The 22,033-nt window shown below is 35.1% G+C and overlaps 1 protein-coding gene across 1 annotated transcript in view; it reads left to right on the top strand.

The window, feature by feature from the left end:
* Positions 1 to 2,741: 2,741 nt before the first annotated feature.
* The window catches only part of Alg14 (ALG14 UDP-N-acetylglucosaminyltransferase subunit), a 93,787-nt gene continuing 74,495 nt past the window's right edge, over positions 2,742 to 22,033 (top strand). The window contains exons 1-2 of the mRNA XM_027935161.2: positions 2,742 to 2,929; positions 8,035 to 8,186. Of these exons, the coding sequence (XP_027790962.1) occupies positions 2,794 to 2,929; positions 8,035 to 8,186 (288 nt within the window). The 5' untranslated portion in view covers positions 2,742 to 2,793. The remainder of the gene's footprint in view (positions 2,930 to 8,034; positions 8,187 to 22,033) is intronic.

Here is a 22,033-nt window from a genome sequence, read left to right as displayed (position 1 = left end):
ACACACAAAAATCCTACAAAAAATGAAAAGTCTAAACTTCTAAATACTTAAAAATATGCATGAATAGTAGATATTTTCCATGGAAACCTTAGGAAAAGTATAAGAAAATAATAATCACTTCCCAGATAGACTACTCAAGATTGGTTATGAACCACATATCATTGATTTTGTCAACTGTTGTATTTTTTCATGCTTTACATAGCACTATAATTTGCCTTCATAAAATTTTTACCTTTTCAGACAGTGCAACTCACTGTCTCAATTTTAGCTGCTGATTCTTCTGGCTCTGTCTTAACTTTCCTGATTAACCCAGTACAGCTTCCTTACCTCTTATTTTCTACACATTCTGTCACAGCCCAGGACTCAGCCCACCCTGTAGACAGTTTTGTTCAGGGATTCTCAGCTTTGTTCCTGTCTCTGGCCTGTTACCTAACTCCTCTTTGCAGTCCTCAACTTCTTTGACAGGAAAACCAGTTTGACTCTCTCATTAATTCAATAATTCCAGTGTTACCTACTCCATCATCCTGATTCTAGATATTACCTGGCAGACCCCAAATGCTTGATTGCCTGCATTCAATTCTAGCTCTATACCAAGTGTAGGCAAACTGATATTTTTCTTAAAGATATAGGTGATTATAGTATTGAGGGGATAGGATAATACTAGATGCAACAGTATCTTCTCAGTATTAAGTCTTCCCTAATATGGAACCTGGAGCTTGAAGCCAAGCAATTATTATAGTCCTGACATCAGCATTGCATGTGTCAGTTTACAAAGAAACATTATCTTCACAGCAATTGAGACACTATTGCCTCCTACCTTCAACTTCCTGTTCTCCAAAAGAATTTCCATTTTGTTCAATACCCATCCTGCATCTAATGTTATATGCTAGAGCAGAATTGTATGTCATCCTCCATTCCTACCCCTGCCAGCCTTTGGGGTCTTTTTCCTTTTTATTCATGGGGAAGTGATATGAAAATGGCATAAACGAGTGAAAAACAAGTTTGTTGTGAGGGATTCTGGGAAAGATTTCTTCAACCTTAAGGAGAAACAAAGGATCCAATGACAAGATAACTTTTTTTATGGCTCTGGAGATTGCTCTGTGTGGATGTAATTTGTAGGGCCACTTATGTCTTCTTTTAAGCATGAAGGTAGAGAGTCTTAGGTTGAAGCCATTTCTGAGAATGGCAGAGATGATAAATGAAAAAAATGACATTGTAACATTCTTGAACTGTTTTTCATATTATTCCGGAGACCCTCTTCTGGAGACTTTCAACAATGTATTTATTTGTTAAGTCCACCAAGAGATTTTGATTTCCATCAAAATTTGAGACACTGACCTCTAAATCCACAACTACGAACTTTCTCCACTATTTATCAACTAAGAAATCTTAGGCAAATTATCTAACTTGTATGAAATTTGCTTCTTTATTTATAAAGAGAGGAATAATATCACCTTACTGGCCTTATTGTGAGGATGCAGGGTCGAGAGGATTGGATGGAAGAATATATAGAGTGCTGAGATTCACAAGCCAGAAAAGGATGTAGCCAAAAAGATTCCCAAACTTGCCTGCTAATTCAGGAATTAACACCTGGTTTTATAAACTGATCCCATCACCTCCCCTGGAGATTCAACTACTGGGCCCCAAGCACTATCACCAGTATTTCTTTAGTGGACTCTGGAAGGCTGTCCCTTCAAATACACATTCTAGGCTCCAGGTAAATGTGACCATCAGGCAAGTCTGAATTGACCAAAGAAATACACTATATAGTACTCATAGGTTACAGGAGTTAGGATTTCTAGTTTCTAATTTTGGATGTGACACTCTTCCATTTAGGCAAGTTGTTGCACCTTTCTGCACCTGTTTTCTCACCTGCATGCTTGTCCTGTCTAACCTACAAGTCTGTGGGCATCCAAAGGCAAATCACATTTGGGGTGAAGGGGTTTCTCTAACTTTAGGGTTTTTGTTTTTGTTGTTGCTGCTGTAATGTGGATTAAGCGGACAAAAATAAGCAAAAGTGGGAGTGAAGGAAGTATTGGCAGATAATGATTTTTCTTGAGGCCATGAGGAACACACTCTGAATGCTTTGAGGTAAAATCAATTGAATAATAATTGTAGGACTATGACTTCTCTCTCCTGCTGCCTTGAGCTACTGGGCTTGCAATCCTCTCAGGAACCTGGCGTAGCTTGAGGTGATCACCCTGAACCACTCTGGTCCGTATAGTGAGATCACCTAGAAAAATTCAAGAAATGCGTGTTGGGAAAGAGCGGGTTTACACAAGAACCCTAGATTCATTTTGTTTTTCCCCACTAGGATATCTTTACTGACAAAACATTTTCAGTGATGTTGGTATGTGCAACAGAAACAGTTCAGGAAGGGAAGAGAAGAAAAGGAAAAAGGGGATGGAAGAAGCAGAAGGGAGGAAAGGAAGAAAAAAGCGATGTATGTGTTAGTTGGCAGGCAGAGCTGGAACACCTCCTAACTTGGAAGCTTGGCGGGTCTTTCGGAAGTGCAGGAGGCCTGACCTCATCACTGGCGCAAAGCAAACTTCTCCAGCGTTTAACATCCCGAATTTCAGTTTATGCCTGGAGGGAGGCCTAGTAGAATCAAACAGGGCAGCCGCAAAAGTCCGCAAAGCCCGGACTTTTCCCTCCGGCCCGCAGCCCCGCCCACCTTGGCATAGCCACGCCCATCGAGAAGTGCCTTGCTCAAAGTTTGGGTCTCCTCAGCGCCTGTAGTCGTGAACTTTGACTGCTCGTGCCAGGAATAATGCGCATGCGCCATTCCTTTGCATGGTGTGTTTTCAAATTTTAGCTGCAGCGATCGGAGCTGTGGCTGTGGTCCTAGTCCTACGACTATGGATAGTGCTTCGGCCCCAGGACGTGAGGCCCCGGGAGTCTCTCAATCTCCTGGTGGTGGCTGGGTCCGGTAAGTATCGCGGCGGTGCCTCTTGGGCTTGGGTCGGTCACTACACACCCCAGAGTACACCGCGACGCTTTCTCTGGCCTCGTTAGCGCTCTTTGGAGCGATGCATGCTGAGATTTGTAGTTTCTCCGCGTTACCGGAATCAGCCCAGCCCGGGGAGGGGGGAGGAGGGGGAATGCAGTTTTCTGACGCGGCTCCTTCCCTTTTAATAATAAGTAATTTACACTTGTCTGTAATTAAGCCTCTCCTTTGTAACAAATAATTAGTGAACAGAGAACGCCGACGCTTTTGATGCTAACATACAGTTTTCCTGTTTGGCTGTTGTGCATTATTAATGTAGGCACTTTGTCTTTCGTTTAGGAAACACGAATACTAAATAGTAAATGAAGCAAAGTGAATTGTTTCATTTCTAAATATACAACACCCACAAGGTCAAAATCATTGACTACAGATCTTAGAACTATGCATACAGGGTGGCAGGATATGAGCAATAAATTGTCCTGTGATTTACGATTTTAAATGGACAATTTTGATAAGAATATATTCCTATCCCTTATAATCTCATATATATACACACACATATGTATATATGTATTCATAATTATGCATGGCTTACCTTTTAAGAATGCGTCCTTGTGCAAACATCATGAGAGATCCTTACACAAACCCAGAAGTTATAGAATACCGCACACCGAGGCTCTCTGGTATGCATATATATGGTATAGTCCTAGGGCCATGGTGAACAACACAACACAAGATTAAATCAAACACAACAGAAATGATACAATTAAGAATCAGTAAACATGAGATAGGTGAGGCTTCTGCTGCTGTTAACAGGATATATTTTATTTTACAATTTTTTTTAATAAAAAGGAGGAGTACACTGTAACAATAAAAAGAATAGTAAATAAACCAGTAGCAGTCACTTATTATCTAGTATTATGCATTACTATACTTGATTGTATGTGCTATGCTTTTATGACAGGAAGCACCACAAACATGTGAGTATTGCCTTGTAGCTACTGTGTTATGACAGCTACCATGTCACTAGATGATAAGAATTTTTCAGTTCCCTTATAATCTCATGAGACCACTGTCTTATATGCTGTTTATCATTGCCCAATATATCATTATGTAGTGCATGACTACACACACACACATACACACACATACATTTGGAAATACCAGGAGATGTGTGCAAATAGAATATTTAAAGTATGAACAAATTTGTAAATATAATTTATTACTTTATTCATTTAACCTGTTTATTTTGAGCTGTAAGATAGGCCAGGCACTAAGCTAAGCTTTGGAAATAATAAAACTGACTAATATTACATGGAGTGCTATGTGCTAAGCACTGAGAAGTACACAAAAATACAACAGTGGATGAAATAGAGAATACAGAAAGACTAACAAATGACAATACAAAATGAGTACTTGCCACAATGAGGTAAGTGCTAAGAATCTTATATAATTGTAGAAGAAGTGCACAGCTGTGCTGTGGCTATGCAATCTTCAGAAAGGGCACCACTTTATCTGAACTTGAGACAAGGAAAGGCTAAAGGATGATGTCCAGGTTTCTGATTTGAACAAATGGATAGATGTTAAAGCTGTTCACTTGGAAATATTGGAGTTGGTGGACTAGAATCCAAAATTGTTGAAAATTCATCTGACTAGTGGTGTCTTCCCTCATTCAACACATTCAGGGTAGGGAGGGATCAAGGACCTTCAAGAATCATGCAAGTCAAAAAAACCACTTGTAATCAAATAAATTTAATAATTCATGCTGAAATTTTTTGAGGAGGGAAAAAGTATTTTCAAAGTTCACCTTGAAAACCAAGCAACATTTAATCTTTAGGTACCATAAAATATTATTAGTCAAGCACTTATATTCAGAGGACATCTCTCAAAGTATACTACTTTCCTTTGATACACAGTGTGTTCTCCTTGGGCAAATTTTAGATTTAATATTGAACTCATTCTTTGAACAATAGGAAAGCATATTATTTTATGTTCACTGGCGGTACAGCAGTATCAATGAACAAAAATCCCTGCCTTGGTGTTTGCCTTCTAGTGGGGTAGACATTGGGGGATGTAAAAGGCAAAAGAAAGAAATAAGACTACATAGTAAAGTTATATAGTGATAAATACTATGACATGGGAGGAGAAGTAGCATTTTAAAAGAATTGTCAAGGAACACTTCCTGGGAAAATGACAGATATCCAATAGCAAGGAAGTTAGAGGTGACCAGAGTAGACTAAATAAGGGGGAAAGAGGCAGGTGATGAAGTCCAAAAGGAGCAGAGATTGCAATCAGATTACAAAAAGCCTTTTATTCCACCAGAGACACAGCACCATTGGAGAGTTTTAAGCAGAGCTAAATAATTCAGTCAACTCTTTTTAATAGGATCTCAACTGGATGCTGTGTTGAGAATACCCTGATGGAGAAATGAGGGAGTAGGGTGGAGACCAGGAAACTATGTTTATAATCCATGTAAAAAGTGACAGTGGCTTGGATCAGAATGGTAGCAAAGGAGTTGGTGAGAAGTGATTAGATGTTGTATATATTTTAAGGTAGAATTGTGATGATTTATTCCTCAATAATATATCTACTAAAATAGACCCAGAGTTCATCATTTTAATGACTTCAGTAGGAAAGTTAAATTTTCAATGAATGTACTTAATGAAGTTTTCCTTTTGAGAGAGAAGACTATTAAAGCAGGTAAAATGAAGTTTCCATTGCAGTGGAAGATGTTGTGAATTTTAGGTTTTATCCTTAATTTTTCCAGCTGTGAAAACAAGTACCTACTTTGCAAACCACAACACTTTTCAAGGCTAAAAATAAAAATACCGAAATGAGTATAAACCAGATGTGTAAATTACATACCCCTGTCATCTCTTACTTTAAAATTCTATAAAGTCAGTGTGTGATTATAATTCTTGACATTTACATTAATCTGTGTCACATTTCTTTCTATGTATAATTCCTTCTAGAATCTGGAAAGAAACTACTCCTTTCCTACTATTAAGAAAAAATGTTAGTGTAACCCTGTCTCTAATTAAAATACAAAATAGGGCTGGGGATGTGGCTCTGGTCGATTGCCCCTGAGTTCAATCCCTAGTACCAAAAAAAAAAAGTGTGTGTGTGTGTGTGTGTGTGTGTGAGAGAGAGAGAGATCTTGGGCTGTGTTTGTAGCTCAGTGGTAGAGCGCTTGCCTGCCATATGTGAGGCACTGGGTTCAATCCTTAGCACCACATAAAACTAAATAAAATAAAGGCAGACTATTGAGTACACTAATAATTTAATTGTCCATAAACAACTAAAAAATATATGTATATATATGTGTGTCAAGTGGAAACCCATACTTAATTTGTTTGATTATATTTCTTTGTATTTATTATTATTAAAAACTCATTCTTAGACTCATAAAGGAGGTGGGATAAGGAGTCCCCCTCTTGATCAAAGGAAAGAGGAGGTAACAAACAAGATGAATGTAGAGAATGTTGAAGACATCAACCTGGCTGAAGCACAGAACTTGTAACATGAACCTAAAATAGGTGTAATATAGTTCCTTATTGTGCTTAAATGGTTTGTGATAGATATTCTTTCATTGCTGTTGTTGTTTGCACGAAATAAACCATGGTGAACATGCAGTTAGCTTTCCCTCCGTGTCCAATGGGTTCTCTATCCTTGCATACAACCAATGGCAGATCAAAAATATTTTTTAAAAAATTATATTTGTACTAAACATATACAGACTTTTTTCTTATCATTATTTCCTAAACAATACATTATAACAATGATGTAACATTTACATTATAATAGACATTATAAGTAATCTACAGATGGTTTAAAATATGCAGGAGTAAGTGTGTAAGTTATATGCAAATACTATATCATTTTTTCTAGAGGACTTGAACATCTGTGAATTTTGGTTTCATGTCTATTCTGGAAATAATCTTTCACAGATACTGAGGAAAGATGGTAGTTATCTTTTTAAATTTTATTTTTATTTATTTTTAATTTTTTATTTTATTTTTTTATTAGTTACACATGACAGTACAATGATCTTGACATATAATACATTTGATCAAATGGGGTATAATTTCTCATTTTTCTGAGTGTACAGGTTGCAGAATCACATTGAATATAGTCACATATATACATACAGCAATACTAGTGTCTATTTTATTCTGCTTTTAAATTCATGCTTTTAAAATTAAGGTATTAAAATTTTGGAGATCGTATGATTTAAAAAACTGAACGTTGGGACTGGGGACTCAGTGGTAGAGTAGAGCACTTGCCTCAGAAGTACTAGGCCCTGGATTCGATCTCCAGCATCAAAAATAAACAAACAAAAAATCCAAAGTAAAAAATAAATATGGTGAAGCTGGTAAATATTTGAGGATCTGCAGTGTGCTGAGACCTCTGTTAGGAAGTGAGGTTACAGTGGTGAACAGAAAAAATCTTCCTTAAGAAGATCCAAGCCCTGCTGGCCAGGGCTCATGCCTTTACCTTTTTCTCTATACAGAAGTCTTCAGTAACTGCTTTCATTTTACTTTCCTGATCTTACTTCATCTTCACCTTTCTTTCCAGTATTCACATCATTCTATGAACACATCTCAGATCTTCATCTCATGCTCTAACAATCCCTGTCTCTTCCCAGTAGCCTCCCTACTCCTGTCAGTTCATTATCTTTACCTTTCGAGTTACCTGAACCTTTACCAGATCTTTCGAACTCTTAGGACATTGATATCTACTTGCTTTCATTCCCATTTTAGTTTTTCTTGCTGTCTTGCATCCTTTTTATCTTACTCTATGGTGTGTGTCTTGACCTTTTCCTATCAGTCTTCTTAATTACAGGAACTATATCTTGAACTTCTTTATACCTTCCTCGGTACCTACTGCTAATGTCAAATTTATTTTTATACATTATCTTTTCCCTCTACAAAAGTAGTGTTTATACAATGACAGATTATTGTTTTCAGTGTCTTCCTATCTTTTAAGCCCTGTGCCCATCTTTGAAAACATGATATCAGTATAACTTGGTCAAATGGATATGTCCATTGTGTATTTATTAATCTTAGGCCTTCCAATATTTTTTCCAGGTGGTCATACCACAGAGATCCTGAGGCTAGTTGGGAGCTTGTCCAGTGCTTACTCACCTAGACATTATGTCATTGCTGACACTGATGAAATGAGTTCCAATAAAATTAAGTCTTTTGAACGAGATCAAGCTAATCGAGATTGTAATACCATGGTAAGTGATTATTTCTATTTCTGAAAAAAAATTTACAAGTTGTACATTGAGTTTAAGTTTCTCTGAAAATAATTTTATGGCACTTTAGTGCCCTACCCACAATGGGCAGTCAAATGTTTACTGATATGATGAAATTCATTTCCTTTACTCTCTCACTCAGACTCACATTTTTTTTAGTGATCCAAACTTTATTAGCTTTTTTCTCTTTTTTTCCCATTAGTGCATTATAATTTTACATAATATTGGGATCTATTACATATTCATACACACACACACTTTTTTAGTGTTTTTTATTAAACCATAATTATACATAGTAGTTGAGTTCATTTTGACAAAATCATACTTGCAAGGAATTTGATTTCAATCCCCATTCCCCCTTCTCTCTCACCCTATTCTTCCTCCTCTACTCTACTGAACTTCCTTTTACTCCTTTATTTATTTATTTTTGATTGGTACTTTCTACACATACATAAGGTGAAAGTCCCTTTGGTACATTTATGTATGTATATAACATGATTTTATTAAATTTATTTCATATTCTTCCTGTTTCCTTTCCTTTCTCCCTTTCTTTTTCTCCTTGTACTCCACTGATTTTCCCTATATATTTATAATATCCCATTTCTCACCTCCACCCCCACAATGGTCTTCTTTCCCTTCTTTTGCTCTAGCTTCCACATAAGAAAGAAAACATTCTATCCTTGATTTTCTGAGTCTGGCCTGTTTCACTTAGCATGATGTTCTCCATTTCCATCCATTTACTAGCAAGTTTCATTATTTCATTCTTTATGGTTGAGTAAAACTCCATTGCATATTTGTACCACATTTTCTTGATTCATTCATCTGTTGATGGGCATCTGGACTGATTCCATAATTTGGCTATTGTGAATTGTGCTGCTATAAACATTGAAGTGGCTGCATCTCTGTAGTATGCTGATTTTAGTTCTTTTGGATAAATACCAAGGAGTGAGATAGCTGGGTCATGGTCGTGTCATCCCTAGTTTTTTGAGGAATCTACATACTGCTTTCCAGAGTGATTGTACTTATTTGCAATCCCACCAACAATGTATCAATGTACTTTTCACCTACATTGTTGCCAGCATTTATTATTTATGTTCTTGATAATTGCCATTCTGTCTGGTGTATGATGAAATCTTCATATAGTTTTGGTTTGCATTTCCCTGATTTCTAGAGATGTTGAACAGCTTTTCATATATTTGTTGGCCTTCTGTCTTCTTTTGGGGAAATTTCTGCAAAACCAAACAAACAAACATTATTTCTGTTGCCTATTTATTGACTGGGTAATTTGTAATTTTGGTGTTGAATATTTTGAATTCTTTTTATATTTTGATTATGAATACTCTGTCAGAAGAGTAGCTGGACAAAAGATAACAATATTTGGTCAAAGTCATTCCCCAGTATTTCCCCTTTCCCTCCCCTTCTTCCTTGCTCAGTTCCCTTTATTATACTGATCTTTTTTCTTGCTTTTTTTTTTCTTTATCCTCTCTAGCTTCCAAAAAAAAAGAAGAGTAGCTGGCAAGGTTCCCCCCCACCTTTCTGTAGGTTCTCTCTCCACATTCTTAATCATTTCCTTTGCTATGCAGAAACTTTTTAATTTTGTGTCATCCCACTTATTAATTCTTGGTTTTATTTCTTGAATTTTAGGGGATTTGTTGAGGAAGTCAGTGCCTGCACCTATATGATGGAGTGTTTTCTTCTAGCAGTTGCAAGGTTTCTGGTCTAATATCTAAGTCTTTGATCTATTTTTATTTGACTTGTTCAGAGTGAGATAGGGATATAATTTCATTCTTCTACATATGGATGTCCAGTTTTCCCAGCACCATTTGTTAAAAAGACTGTCTTTTCTCCAACATATATTTTTGGCACCTTTGTCAAGTACAAGATGGCTGTAAGCATGTGGGTCCATCTGTGAGTCTTTTATTGTATTCAATTAGTCTTCATGTCTATTTTGATGCCAATAGGTAGTTTTTGCTACTATAGCTCTGTAGTATAGCTTGAGATCGGTTATTGTGATGCTTCCCTGTCGCGACCCCTCGCCGGCAAGGGAAAAACACGACACAGGATTCTTCTTTCAGCAGTTTATTCAGGCCTTGATTCAAGTATCATCTTCTAGCGACCCCCCGCCGAGCGCCCAAGCACAGCCTAATAAAGCCTCCCGCATACCAATCCCAAGCTGCCACGTGGATCTTTCTCATAGGGTGGTAAGGGATTGCGTGCCAATCTCTCCATAAAAGGAGTTGTTTACCACAGGCCACAGTGGAAGCCGGCGCCATCTTCTAATGGCGGCCACGGTCTATAGGAACGGCTCACCACACTTCCCACTTAACTTTTCTTGCTTATAATTGCTTTGGCTATTCTTGGTATCTTATTCTCCCAGTTGAATTTTAAGGACTGTTTTTTCTAGTTTTGTGTGAAGAATGCCATTGGAATTTTGAAGGGGATTGCTTTGAATTTGTGTATTGTTTTTGGTAGTATGGTCATTTTGACAATATTTATTTATGTTTTCAAAGACCAACTCTTTGTTGCATTTATTCTGTGTATTTTTTATTCTCTATTTCATTAATTTTGGCTCTGATATTTATTATTTCCTGTCTTTAACTGATTTTAGAATTAGTTTCTTCTTCCTTTCTAAGCCTCAAAGTAGAACATAAACTCATTTATTTGGAATCTCTCTAATACTTTTTAATGTAGGCATGCAATGTAATAAATTTTCCTTATAGAACTGCTTTCTACTGACCCAGAGATTTTGATATGTTGTATCTTTGTTCCCATTTGTTTGTAAGAATTTCTTAGTTTCGTCTGTCATTTCTTCTTTGGTCCATTTTTCACTTAAAAGAGTATCATTTAATCTCCATGTATTTATGTGGTTTGTATTCTTTTTCTTGCTGATGATTTCTGGTTTCATTCCAGAAGGACTCATGGGATTGTATCAGGGGTTTTTGTTTTGTTTTGTTTTTGTATTTGCTAAAACCTAGAATAAGGTCTATTTTGGAAAAGATTTCATGAGCTGCTGAAAAGAAGGTAAATTCAGCTGTTTTAGGGTGAAGTATTCTATAACTGTCTATTATGACCATTTGATTTATAATATTATTTAGTTTGGTTATATCTTTATTCATTTTATGCTTTGATGACATACCTGTTGGTGATAAGTATATGTTGAAATCACCAGTATTATTGTATTGGGATCTGAAATTTAATGTCAGTGAGTATTTTCTTCTTTTTTTTTTTTTTATGTAATTGGGTGCACTGACATTTTACTGCACTGGCATATATATCTACTGTTGTTAAATCTTCTTGTTGGATTGTTCCCTTTACCAGGATGTAGTGGCCTTCTTTGTCTCTTCTGATTAATTTTTGCTTAAAATCTATTTTGTTAGATATGAGAATAGCTGCTCCAGCTTGTTTTCAGACTCCTGTTTGTATAGAATATTTTTTCCCATCCTTTTACCTTTAACCTGTGAATGTCTTTGCCTATGAGATGAGTCTCTTGCAAACAACATATAACTGGATCTTGCTTTTTGATCCATTTTGATAATCCATGTCTTTTGGGGGGAGTTGATACCATTTATATTCAGTGTTATCATGGATATGTGTTTGTGGTTTACTACCATTTTTATTTTTTGTTATTTTAATTCTGTCTTGATTTTCATTTAGATGATTAATCTTCTATTGATCTTCATCTATTTGGGAGTTCTGGGATTTGGTTTTGGGTTTCTCAGGGTGCAGTTTATCTGTGAGTATTCTTTGTAGTGCTCGCTTGGTGGTCATATATTCTTTTAGTTTACTCTTGTCATGGGAGGTTTTTATTTCCCCATTGAATATGAAAGAGAGCTTTGCTAGGTGTAGCAATTGTTTTTTTGTTTTGTTTTGTTTTTTGTTTTTTGTTTTTTTCAGAGCTTGGAATATCTCACTTCAGGCCCTTCTTGATTTTAGGATTCAAGTTGAGAAGTAAGAAATGAGCCTTTTTGATTTGCCTCTGTGACCTCTTGCAGCTTTTAATATTCTTTTCTTATTTTCTGTGCTAGGCATTTTGATTATGATTTGTCTTGGAGAAATTCTCTTCTGATCTGGTCTTTTTGGGGTCCTTACGCCTCCTGTACTTGGATGCCGATCTCATTTCTGATAACAGGGAAAGTTTTCTGTTACTATCTTATTGAAAATGTTCTTAATGCCTTTAGCCTGTATCTCTATGTTCCCTCCTGTCCCATTGACTCTCAGGTTTGGTTTCTTGATGTTGTCCCAGAGTTCTTGTATATTCTGATCATGTTCTGTATTTTTTTTTCCATTTACTGCATACTGTGTACTCAAGTTCATGTACCCCATCTTTTAAGGCCTGAAGTTCTGTTTTTCAAGGGCTGAAGTTCTACTTTCTATGCAATATAATATGTTGTGATTCTTTCAAGTGAATTTTTAATTTGATTGTTTGTGACTTTCATTTCTAGGCATTCTAATCGGTTTCTTTTCAATATTTCTATTTCTTTATTGAAATAGTTTTTCGTGTTTGTATTTGTTCTTGTAATTCATTCCTTAGATCTTCTTTTAGTTCACTGAACATTTTAATAATGAGTTTTTTATAATCTTTCTCTGGAGTTTCATTCACTTCCTTATGCATGGGATCCTTTGTTGCGGGATTGTGAATTTTGGAGGGAGGTTTTTTGGCCCTTTTCCTCATGTTTTCAGAGGACTTAGACTTGGGCATCAATTGAGGTTTGTTCCCTTTCCTGTTTTATACATGTGTCTTTACATGTATAGTTCTTTTTTGTTCTGGGATTGCTCTAGGATTGGGTTGTTGGTTTAAGGTTTTTGTCTCCTCAGTTATAAAAGTAATGTTAAGACTCAGTTGGGGCTAGATCATGTACACATTTTTTTTAAAAAAATCTGTTTGAGTTTTGGTCACTTGAAAACAAACTAAAACACTATTAAAATGTATTCTTAGGAACTCCATATTAAACAAGATCAGAATATGAATCTACATTCTGTCATTCAGCCATAGAACAAAACAAATATAAGGCACTTTTTTTCTGGTGAGAGATGAGCCAGAATGCTTACATTTTGTTTTGGTGATCAATAAATACTACATTAATTTCTTAGGGCTGCTATAACAAAATACCATAAACTGGGTGGCTTAAAACAACAGAAATGTGTTTTCTCACAGTTCTGGAGGCTGTAAATCTGAAATCAGTGTGTCACAAGGCTATGCTTTCTCTCAAGGTTCTAGGGAAGAATCTTTCTTTACCATTTCCTAACTTCTAGGGCTTGCCAGCTGTCCTTAGCATTCCTTAGTTTGCAACAGCATCACTCCAGGTTCTGCCTCCGTCATCACATGGCCTCTTCCAAGTCTGTTTATTTGCTTTTTTTTTTTTTTTGAGGATACCTATTATCTAATATAGGGACCACTATAATTCAAAATAACCTCATCTTAGCCTGATTACATTCTACAAAGACTATTTCCAAATGAGATCACATTCACAGGTTCTAGGTAGACACGAATTTTGAGAGGATACTATTCTCTCCAGTGCAAATATGTACACAGAACTATTTCAGTAGAGTCTATTTGGCAAATATAGCAAGCAAATTTGAAAGAAAATAGTAGAGACTATTGAGTATGCTAATAATTAGCCCTTTCAATAATTTTAAGACAGATAATAGTATTCCATTTGCAAATGAGAAAATCAAAGCTCAAAGGCATAAATAATTTGACCAAGGTCCCATCAAATATATGTCACTTACTTATACTTCTTCAAATCCTCTACTTCTTTTATTTTTTTAAATATTTATTTTTTAGTTGTAGGTGGACACAATCCCTTTATTTTATTTTTATGTGGTGCTGAGGATCGAACCCAGTGCCTCATGCTTGCCAGGTGAGCACTCTGCCACTGAGCCACAACCCTAGCCCCAAATCCTCTATTTCTCCTGCGTAGCTACTCTGCCGCTTTTAAAAACTTAGAGAAGAATGCCCTGGGAATTCTTGTCTAGTGTATCAGAGACTAAAAATGTCATTTAATCTCTTATCCTAGAGTGCATCTGAGAATTATTAGGAGAAAATTATGAGGAATTTTTCACACCAAAAGAATGTTAAAAGTATTATAATTTGCCAGTGGCATTGAGCACTTAAAAAATATATATATAAAGTTCAAAATCATCTCAAAATTCTTACTGGTTTTTCAATTTAAGGTACTGGTATCTTTGGTTTACCCAATTATTAGTGTGTATATTCTTCTTTCTGAAGTTACATTCAAATTAGAGGCTCTAATTTTAATTTAGCATACCTATTGAATATCCCCTCTAGGACTCACATTTGTATTGTTTACTTGCTGAATAGTTTCATAGCTTAGTGAAACATTTGGACATTTGCTGTCAAACCCATCAAGTTGTGTTTGATTCACATTGATAAGAAAGCCAAAGATTTTAGATTTTTTAAGTGCCATTATTTTTTATTATCAAAGTGTTACCACAGTGCAATACTAAGCATCTCTATTTGGCATTCTTCTGACAGTTAATTTTGTGCTGGAGCAATGCAACTGCTGTTAGAGGAAAAAAAAAAAAAAAATCCCATTCCTGAAAGGGTCTGTTGTCCTCTCTGCCATCCATTCTTGTTTACCACAATGCATACACTTGTATGTGTGTGTGTTTAGGCCTTGTGTGTGTGTGTGTTTAGGCGGGAGTTGGAGTATGAAGGTTAAGACCCAAATACTGAGAGAGATACCTTCCCATCAAGCCCTGTTAAAGGAAAGGGTCCACCTACAGGCCTTTTTCTGCACTACAGCATAGGGAACTTGGCACCTGATACCCCTAATAGCCTCCTTTGTACATTCCATGGAATTCTTTACCAGACTATGAACAGGAATACAGTTGCTGAAGAAGTAAGTAATGATCAGTACATTTGCTGAAAGAGCCCATTTGAGTCAAGAATACTGAACAATCTATACCTAGTGCGTCCATTATAGTGGCCACCAGCCATGTGTGGCTATTTATATTTCAGTTTAAATTAATTAAATTTAAATAAAAATTAAAATTTGGTCCCTCATTTGCACTAGCCACATTTCTAATGCCCAGTGGCCACATGTAGCAAGTAGCTATTACATTGGACACTATGGAATAGAACATTTTCATAATTGAAGAAAGTTGTATCAGATGACACTTAACGAGATAGTCATTCATACTTACAAACTGAAAATGAAACATGATTAGACAGTTTGAAGAGAATCAACAGGTTAAAAGCAAAAGGTCCCTGCCAAAACATTTAATATAAAAACACAAATAACTGATTTCATATTATTGAAATTCAAGTAGATAGTCCATTAATTAAACAAGAATAGTCTATTTTGCAAAAGAAGCAATCTCAAAACAAAAAACTGGAAAACTGGAAATGTTTTTAAAATTATTGTCACAATTAAAAATTAAATGGATAAATACCACTGAAAACCTTATAAGTGAATCAGAAGTGAGCTAAAGCAATTCTCTTCTGGCATTCTTTGCTCTAAAAGCCAAAAATGAGGAAATGGAAAAGAATAAGGGAAAATAATCACAAAGTGTCAGGAATGAGAGGAAAATCTTTTAAAAGCTAGAGTGGATTTTTTATTACCCTCTCCTGTCTTAAGTAACTTATATCTCCTGTGTCATCAATAGTCATGTAGTCTTACCACTGCTGCTTGTGTGCCATGTCTTCTTTTGAATTCATTCTGTCTTCTCTTTGGCTCAACCTTTTTCTAGAAATGTTACAAGGGCAGTGTATTTCCAGGTTGTTGCGTTCATACCCTGATAGTTGTTTGGCTTACTAAACAGTTCTGATTATAATGCCACGATTTTCTTTTCCTCTCAGAATCATTCTCTTCTAACCATTAGAATTTCAGAAAAGCTGTTTGATGCCAGTTTTGACTTTTTTTTTTTAGAAATATGAAATTTAATCAGGTCACGTCTGTTTCCTCCTTAGTTTTTTCTGAAATTCAGTGAACTCTTAGGATCTTCCTTCAGATTAGGACCATTTTTTCTGTCTATTCTATATACCAACCTTTTGTGTGTAGGTAAATGGATAGATAGCTGTATATTCTTTCTAAATGGATAGATAGCTGCTTCTCCTGTTGTTTTATGATGAAGAGAAGTTTTAGATTTTAATGTTTATATTTTCTTTGAAGACTCCAAATTTATATTTTCCCTTAGGACTTCAAGGTCAGAGTTATACTATGTTATTTTCTGAAAGTTTTAACATTTTCTTTTCCACATTTGTCTTTAATCCATCTGAAATTGATTTTTCTGTGTAATGTTTGAAAGGGATCTAATTTCCATATGGTAAAACACTGTCTCAGGCCAAAATAGTCCTTTTCCCTCTGATCTTCAGTGCCATCACTGTATGTCAAGTTTCTGAGTATTCAGAGTCTCTTAGCTCTCAATTCTGTTAACTGGTTTGTTTTTCTGTACTGAGCCAGTAACAAGCTCCTACAGAAGTGTTTTAATTGTTCTTTTTTTTTTTTTTACATAAATTTTTAACTTATCTCTGACAAACTCACAAAGAACTTTGTTGGTGTTTTTATTTGAATTAAATTGAATACATCATTTTAGAGAGAACCTCTATCTATATAGGCATCTTATGAGAACTACCTCTCTACAATGTAATTAATTCTTTAATTTATTAGCTTTTTACCTATGAAGATAATATCATCATCTGCAAATAGAAACAATTCTGATTTTTTCTAATTCTTATAACTTTTATTTCTTTTTCTCATTTTATTGTTAGAATTTCCTGAATGGCATCAATAAAGGCAGTATAATGGTCATCCTTGTATTACTTCTAATTTTAAAAATATCCCAAGAGTTTTATTTTAAATCACATGTTTTCTTTTTATGAAATGTCTTTTCTGCATCTGAGATGGTAATTTTTAAAATTTTTTTTTTATCTTTTTATGTGGTCAGTTACGTGGTATGAGTTATTCTTGAATTCCTGGAATAAACGCAGCTTGTTCATTGTATGTTCTATTTTAAGGCATTGCTTGATTTGGTTTGCAAACATATTGTTTCATGTTTCTTCATTTATTTTCATGAATAAGATTGGCCTGTACTTTTCCTTTCTCGGAGTGTTCTTTGATTATGATATCAAGGTTACAGCAATCTGATTACGTGAGTTGTAGAATGCACACAATTTTTTGTTTTCAGGAGGAATTTATATTAAAATGGAATTAATCTTTTAAAGTTTTCAGAACTTGTGTATAAAACCAGTTAGGCTTGTTATGATCTTTTTTGCTATGGTTGTAGGATTCTTTGGACTTTGTTTCTTCTTCCTTTTTTGAGGGGGGTGAGTACCAGGGATTGAACTCAGGGGCACTGAACTATTGAGCCACATCATCAGCTCTATGTTTGTATTTTATTTAGAGACAGGGCCTCACTGAGTTGCTTAGTACCTCTAAAAATATTTTAGAAAAATATTTTTCTAAAATGTGTTCATTTTATATAAATTTGCAAATGTTTTGACATAAATATTTTCATAATATTCTCTTGACAAAATTTTTGTAAGTGTGTGCTACAGCAATAAAGATTTATTAGTAATTTTGCTTACTTGAAGTCAGACATTTAAAAGTTTAATATTTTTTTCCATGTTTAGCTTTTTGATTTCTCTGTTGTATCTTTTCTGTTTCTTTAATTTCTCTTTCCATTTTCACAATCTTCTTTCTTCTAATTTTGTATGTTTAACCTGTTGTTCTTTTTTGATATTTTAAGTCATGTATTTACCCTTATCTTTGAATATAAGTATTTATAACTATGTATTACTCTTTAACATTTTTAACTGCATTTCATACATTTTGATATAGATGTCAAAAAGTTCCCATTATGGATTTTTCTTTAATTATTCCAAAGTATTTTTAAAATTTTAAACATAATTATCTTTTTAAAATTTGTTTATTATTTTATTCCATGTTGTTTGTTTATTTACCTGAAAATATGTCTTGTTTTTGCCCTTTTTATTTTGTTATATATTCAACACTTAGAATTCCAAGTTGAATTTTATCTCTGCTTTCTGAAGACTACTTTTTAATGGGGGTGGGGGATAATAAACAAGGTAATTAAGTAAAATTTATGATGTGTTAATGAGAACTTAAGGAGATAAAGAAACCAAGGAGAGGGAATGGGCAGTTTTAGGAGGTTGAAAGTGGGGTTGCAATTTTAGGTAGAATAACCAGGAAAGATAGTGTTGGAACTAAGACCTGAAAGAAGTAAAGGTATCAAACCATCTGAGGAAATAGAACCCTTGGATAACTGCATAGTACACCCTAAGGCAGAATTGTGCCCAGTGTGCTTGTGAGATAGCAAGGAGATCAGTGCAGCCAAAGCAAAGGAAGTGAGGGAAAGCTGAGTAGGATGCCAGGTGAGGCAAGGGTGAGGGTGTTGGCCAGGTCTTTTAAGATCATGTAGTTGATTTTTAGGTTTAGAGTTGTTCCCAGTGAGATTGGGAACCACTGGGTTTTAGGTAGAATAATGACATGATCTGACTTCTGTTTTAACAGGATCACTTTGCTTGCTGAATAACTAATGGGGGAAAAGGCAGAAGCTGGGAAAGGAGTTTAGAAGTATGTTAATAATCCAAATGAGACAAAGGTGTGGCTTGGACCAGGATGGCAACAGTGGGTATGATGGGAAGTAGTCAAATCCTGGATATATTTTGAAGGTAGAAATAGTAGAATTTTCTGGCAGATAAGACTTGGAGATTGGGATGGTGGGGGCCAGGGTGTGGGAGGGGGGTGGATAGAAGATGACATCCATGTCTTTGGCCTCAGCCACTAGAATGATGGAGTTGTAAGGTTACAGTGCGGAACAGGAGGGCTAAGTGTGAGACATCTGTAATTATACCCATAAAAGTGTAGCATAAACAGCTGGATCCATGAGTCTGAAGTTCAGGAGGGAGGTATGGTCTGCAATATAAATTTGGGAGTCATCGGTGTATAAATGGTTTGACTTAAGAAAATGGATTATATTACCCAGTAATCGATTTATAGAAAACAAAATAGCACTAAAAAATCGGGCCCCAGAGTATTCTAACTTTCAAATATAGGGAAGCTGGTATTATTATGGAAATATCAGCTGTTAGTTTGTTCCTTTGTAGGCCTCTTTTCCTGAAATTTTAGGGGCATTGTATATCTGGCATAATTATGCAAGTGAGAGGTTTGAGCTACCCTCTGTGTGGATGTCGATTCTGTACAATTTGTGGAAACAGTGCTCCTTTCCTCCTCCAATTTTCTTCACTTGTTTTTTTCTGATATTATATTGCCATCTGCAATTTTCTTGCTATCAATAATACTCTTGTGGTTATAGGCCTTGACCTACTTCTTTATAATTGAACTTTTTCAGACTTCTTAAGTGAGTCAGAACATGCATACCATTTTAAAGCATTGACAATAACTACATTGTGTGCTTCGGCAGGTGTCACATCCATATCACCCTGAGCACTTCAGGAATAAAAATGCATTGATTCATACTTGATTCGTGAGAAATTAAAACTCATTCTTTTTGTATTGGCTTGTTCTAAAAAAGAAGACTATCCCAGACATCAGGGCTGGGGTTGTGGCTCAGCAGTAGAGAGCTTGCCTAGCACATGCAAGGCCCTGGGTTCAATCCTCAGCACCACATAAAACTAAATAAATAAAAATAAAGGTATTGTGTCCTGCTACAAATAAAAAATAAATAATAAATATTTTAAAAAAGAAGACACATATTACCAGTATTAATCACTTACTCAAGTAACATAGGAATTTTGTTATTTGGTTTAAAGCCCATTCAGAAATAGAATTATTCAATAAATTTCTAAAAGTCTTGGTAGTATATAGAGTCTTGGCAGTATATGGAAAAAATTAATATTTTTATTAGAAGATTAAATTGTATAACAGGATTATTACCATTATTAGTAGTATTTATTCATGATAGATATAAATATATAGCATTTTTAAGCTAAATTTTTAAATTTATAATATAATTTTACTAATTTATGTTAGAGGGAATCTACTTTTGTTGTGCACACTTCTTTCAGTTGGTATGGTGGTGCATGCCTATAATCCCAGTGACTCAGGAGTCTGAAGCAGAAGGATCACAAATTCAAGACCAGCCACAGTAACTGAACAAGAGCCTATCTCAAAATAAAAAGAGCTGGTACATAGTTCAGTTGTAAAATGACCCTAGGTTCAATCAAAAACAAACAACAAAAAAATCTTTATTCTGATTCCCTTGATTCTGTATTTTTTTTAGTGCTATGGAAAATCTTTACGTTGTTTAGTTTGCCCTGTTTATAATTATATAAGAGTAAAGAGAAATAATCCTGTTATACAATTTAATTCTACTAGTTAACCTATGTTTCTCTCAGTAGTTTAACCACATTTTTACAAGAAATAGGATTCCTTTTACTAATAACAACTGAGATCAGTAAGGTGAAGAGCTAAGAGCTAAGGGGTGAGGGATGTTTGGCTGTGAAATTACTTAAATGAAAAAATATCTTGAAAATTCTTCTAAAGAAAAAGTAATTTCCACTGGGATTAGTTCTAAAGTAAAGAGTAGCTAAAGTAATATCTTTCAGTAAAAACTGGATAGTAACCTTTCCAAATAGAACCAATTACCAGAGTGATATGAAAGTAAATGATAACTCAAACCAAAGCATTCTTCCTAAATAGCGGTAGTCTTCTGATGAAATAGAGCCCCCCACCACCACCCTGCAAAGTCTGGAAGGGAAACACATGTGGATTTTCCTTCATCCTTTTATTTGCTTTGAATCTGAACCTTGTTTCATAGCTGCCTCCCTTGATACCCAGACATTACTCCTGGTAACTTCTGTCAGACCATGAGTTGGCCACAAACATTTTTTTTTAAACTGCATTTATATAGAGTAGTCTCTTTTACACATAAAACAACAATAGAAATTGTTGAAAAGTGGCTTAAAGGGTTAAAAATTGGAGCCAACCTTCTTTATTTTCAAGCCTTTTAAATTTCTCAGTACTCTATAATTAGGCTTCCAGTGTTTTCCCAAGAAAGGTTATTTATTTGTTCATTCATTCCAAAAATACCCAATCGAAAGATCTTCCATTCTTCCCACTGAGTACTGATTCTGTACAAGACAGTATCCCAAGTGGATATTTCATCAAATCTTCATTGAATATATCCTAGAATTTACTGTGATGGTGGTTATTTTTCTATTCTTTATTCTTTTCTATTCTTTCTAAATTGCATTCTTTTTTATTTGTTTCTTAATAATTTAGAAACTTTAGACAATAAAAGTTATAAAGTAGGGGCTGAGGTTGTGTCCCAGTGGTAGAGTGCTCACCTAGCACTGCAAGGCTAGGTTTGATCCTCAGCACAATATAAAAATAAATAAATAAAATAAAGGTATTGTGTTCAACTACAACTAATAAATAAATAGGTAAATAAATAGATAAATAAATAAATTAAAAGGTTATAAAGTAAAAAGTAGAAGTTCTTCATCACCACCCCAGTCCCACTCTAGAGGTACGACTGTACCACTGTACCAGCTGGAGTTATAGCCTGCCAGTGCTTATTCCCTCCTGTTACACCTGTGACATAAGCAAGTATTATGAATTCTATGTACACATATACATGTGATCACATAGGCAGGGTTGGGGATCTTTGGAGAGAATGGGGTATGGGATCGTTCATAAATCAAACCCTATATATTATCTATAATGTTTTTCCTTTCAATTCTACATCTTGATCTGGGGGTGTAGTTCCATGGTAGAACACTTGCCTAGCACATGCAAGGCCCTAGGTTTAATCTCCAGTATCACAAAAACAAAACAAAACACTATACCTTGATAATTCACCATTGTTGGTACAAATAGATT

The sequence above is a fragment of the Marmota flaviventris genome, chromosome 10 (genome assembly GCF_047511675.1).
Source record: "Marmota flaviventris isolate mMarFla1 chromosome 10, mMarFla1.hap1, whole genome shotgun sequence".
Classification (NCBI taxonomy): domain Eukaryota; kingdom Metazoa; phylum Chordata; class Mammalia; order Rodentia; family Sciuridae; genus Marmota; species Marmota flaviventris.
The sequence above is the reverse complement of the archived record's forward strand: the minus strand, read 5'-3'. Positions and strand labels throughout refer to the sequence as shown.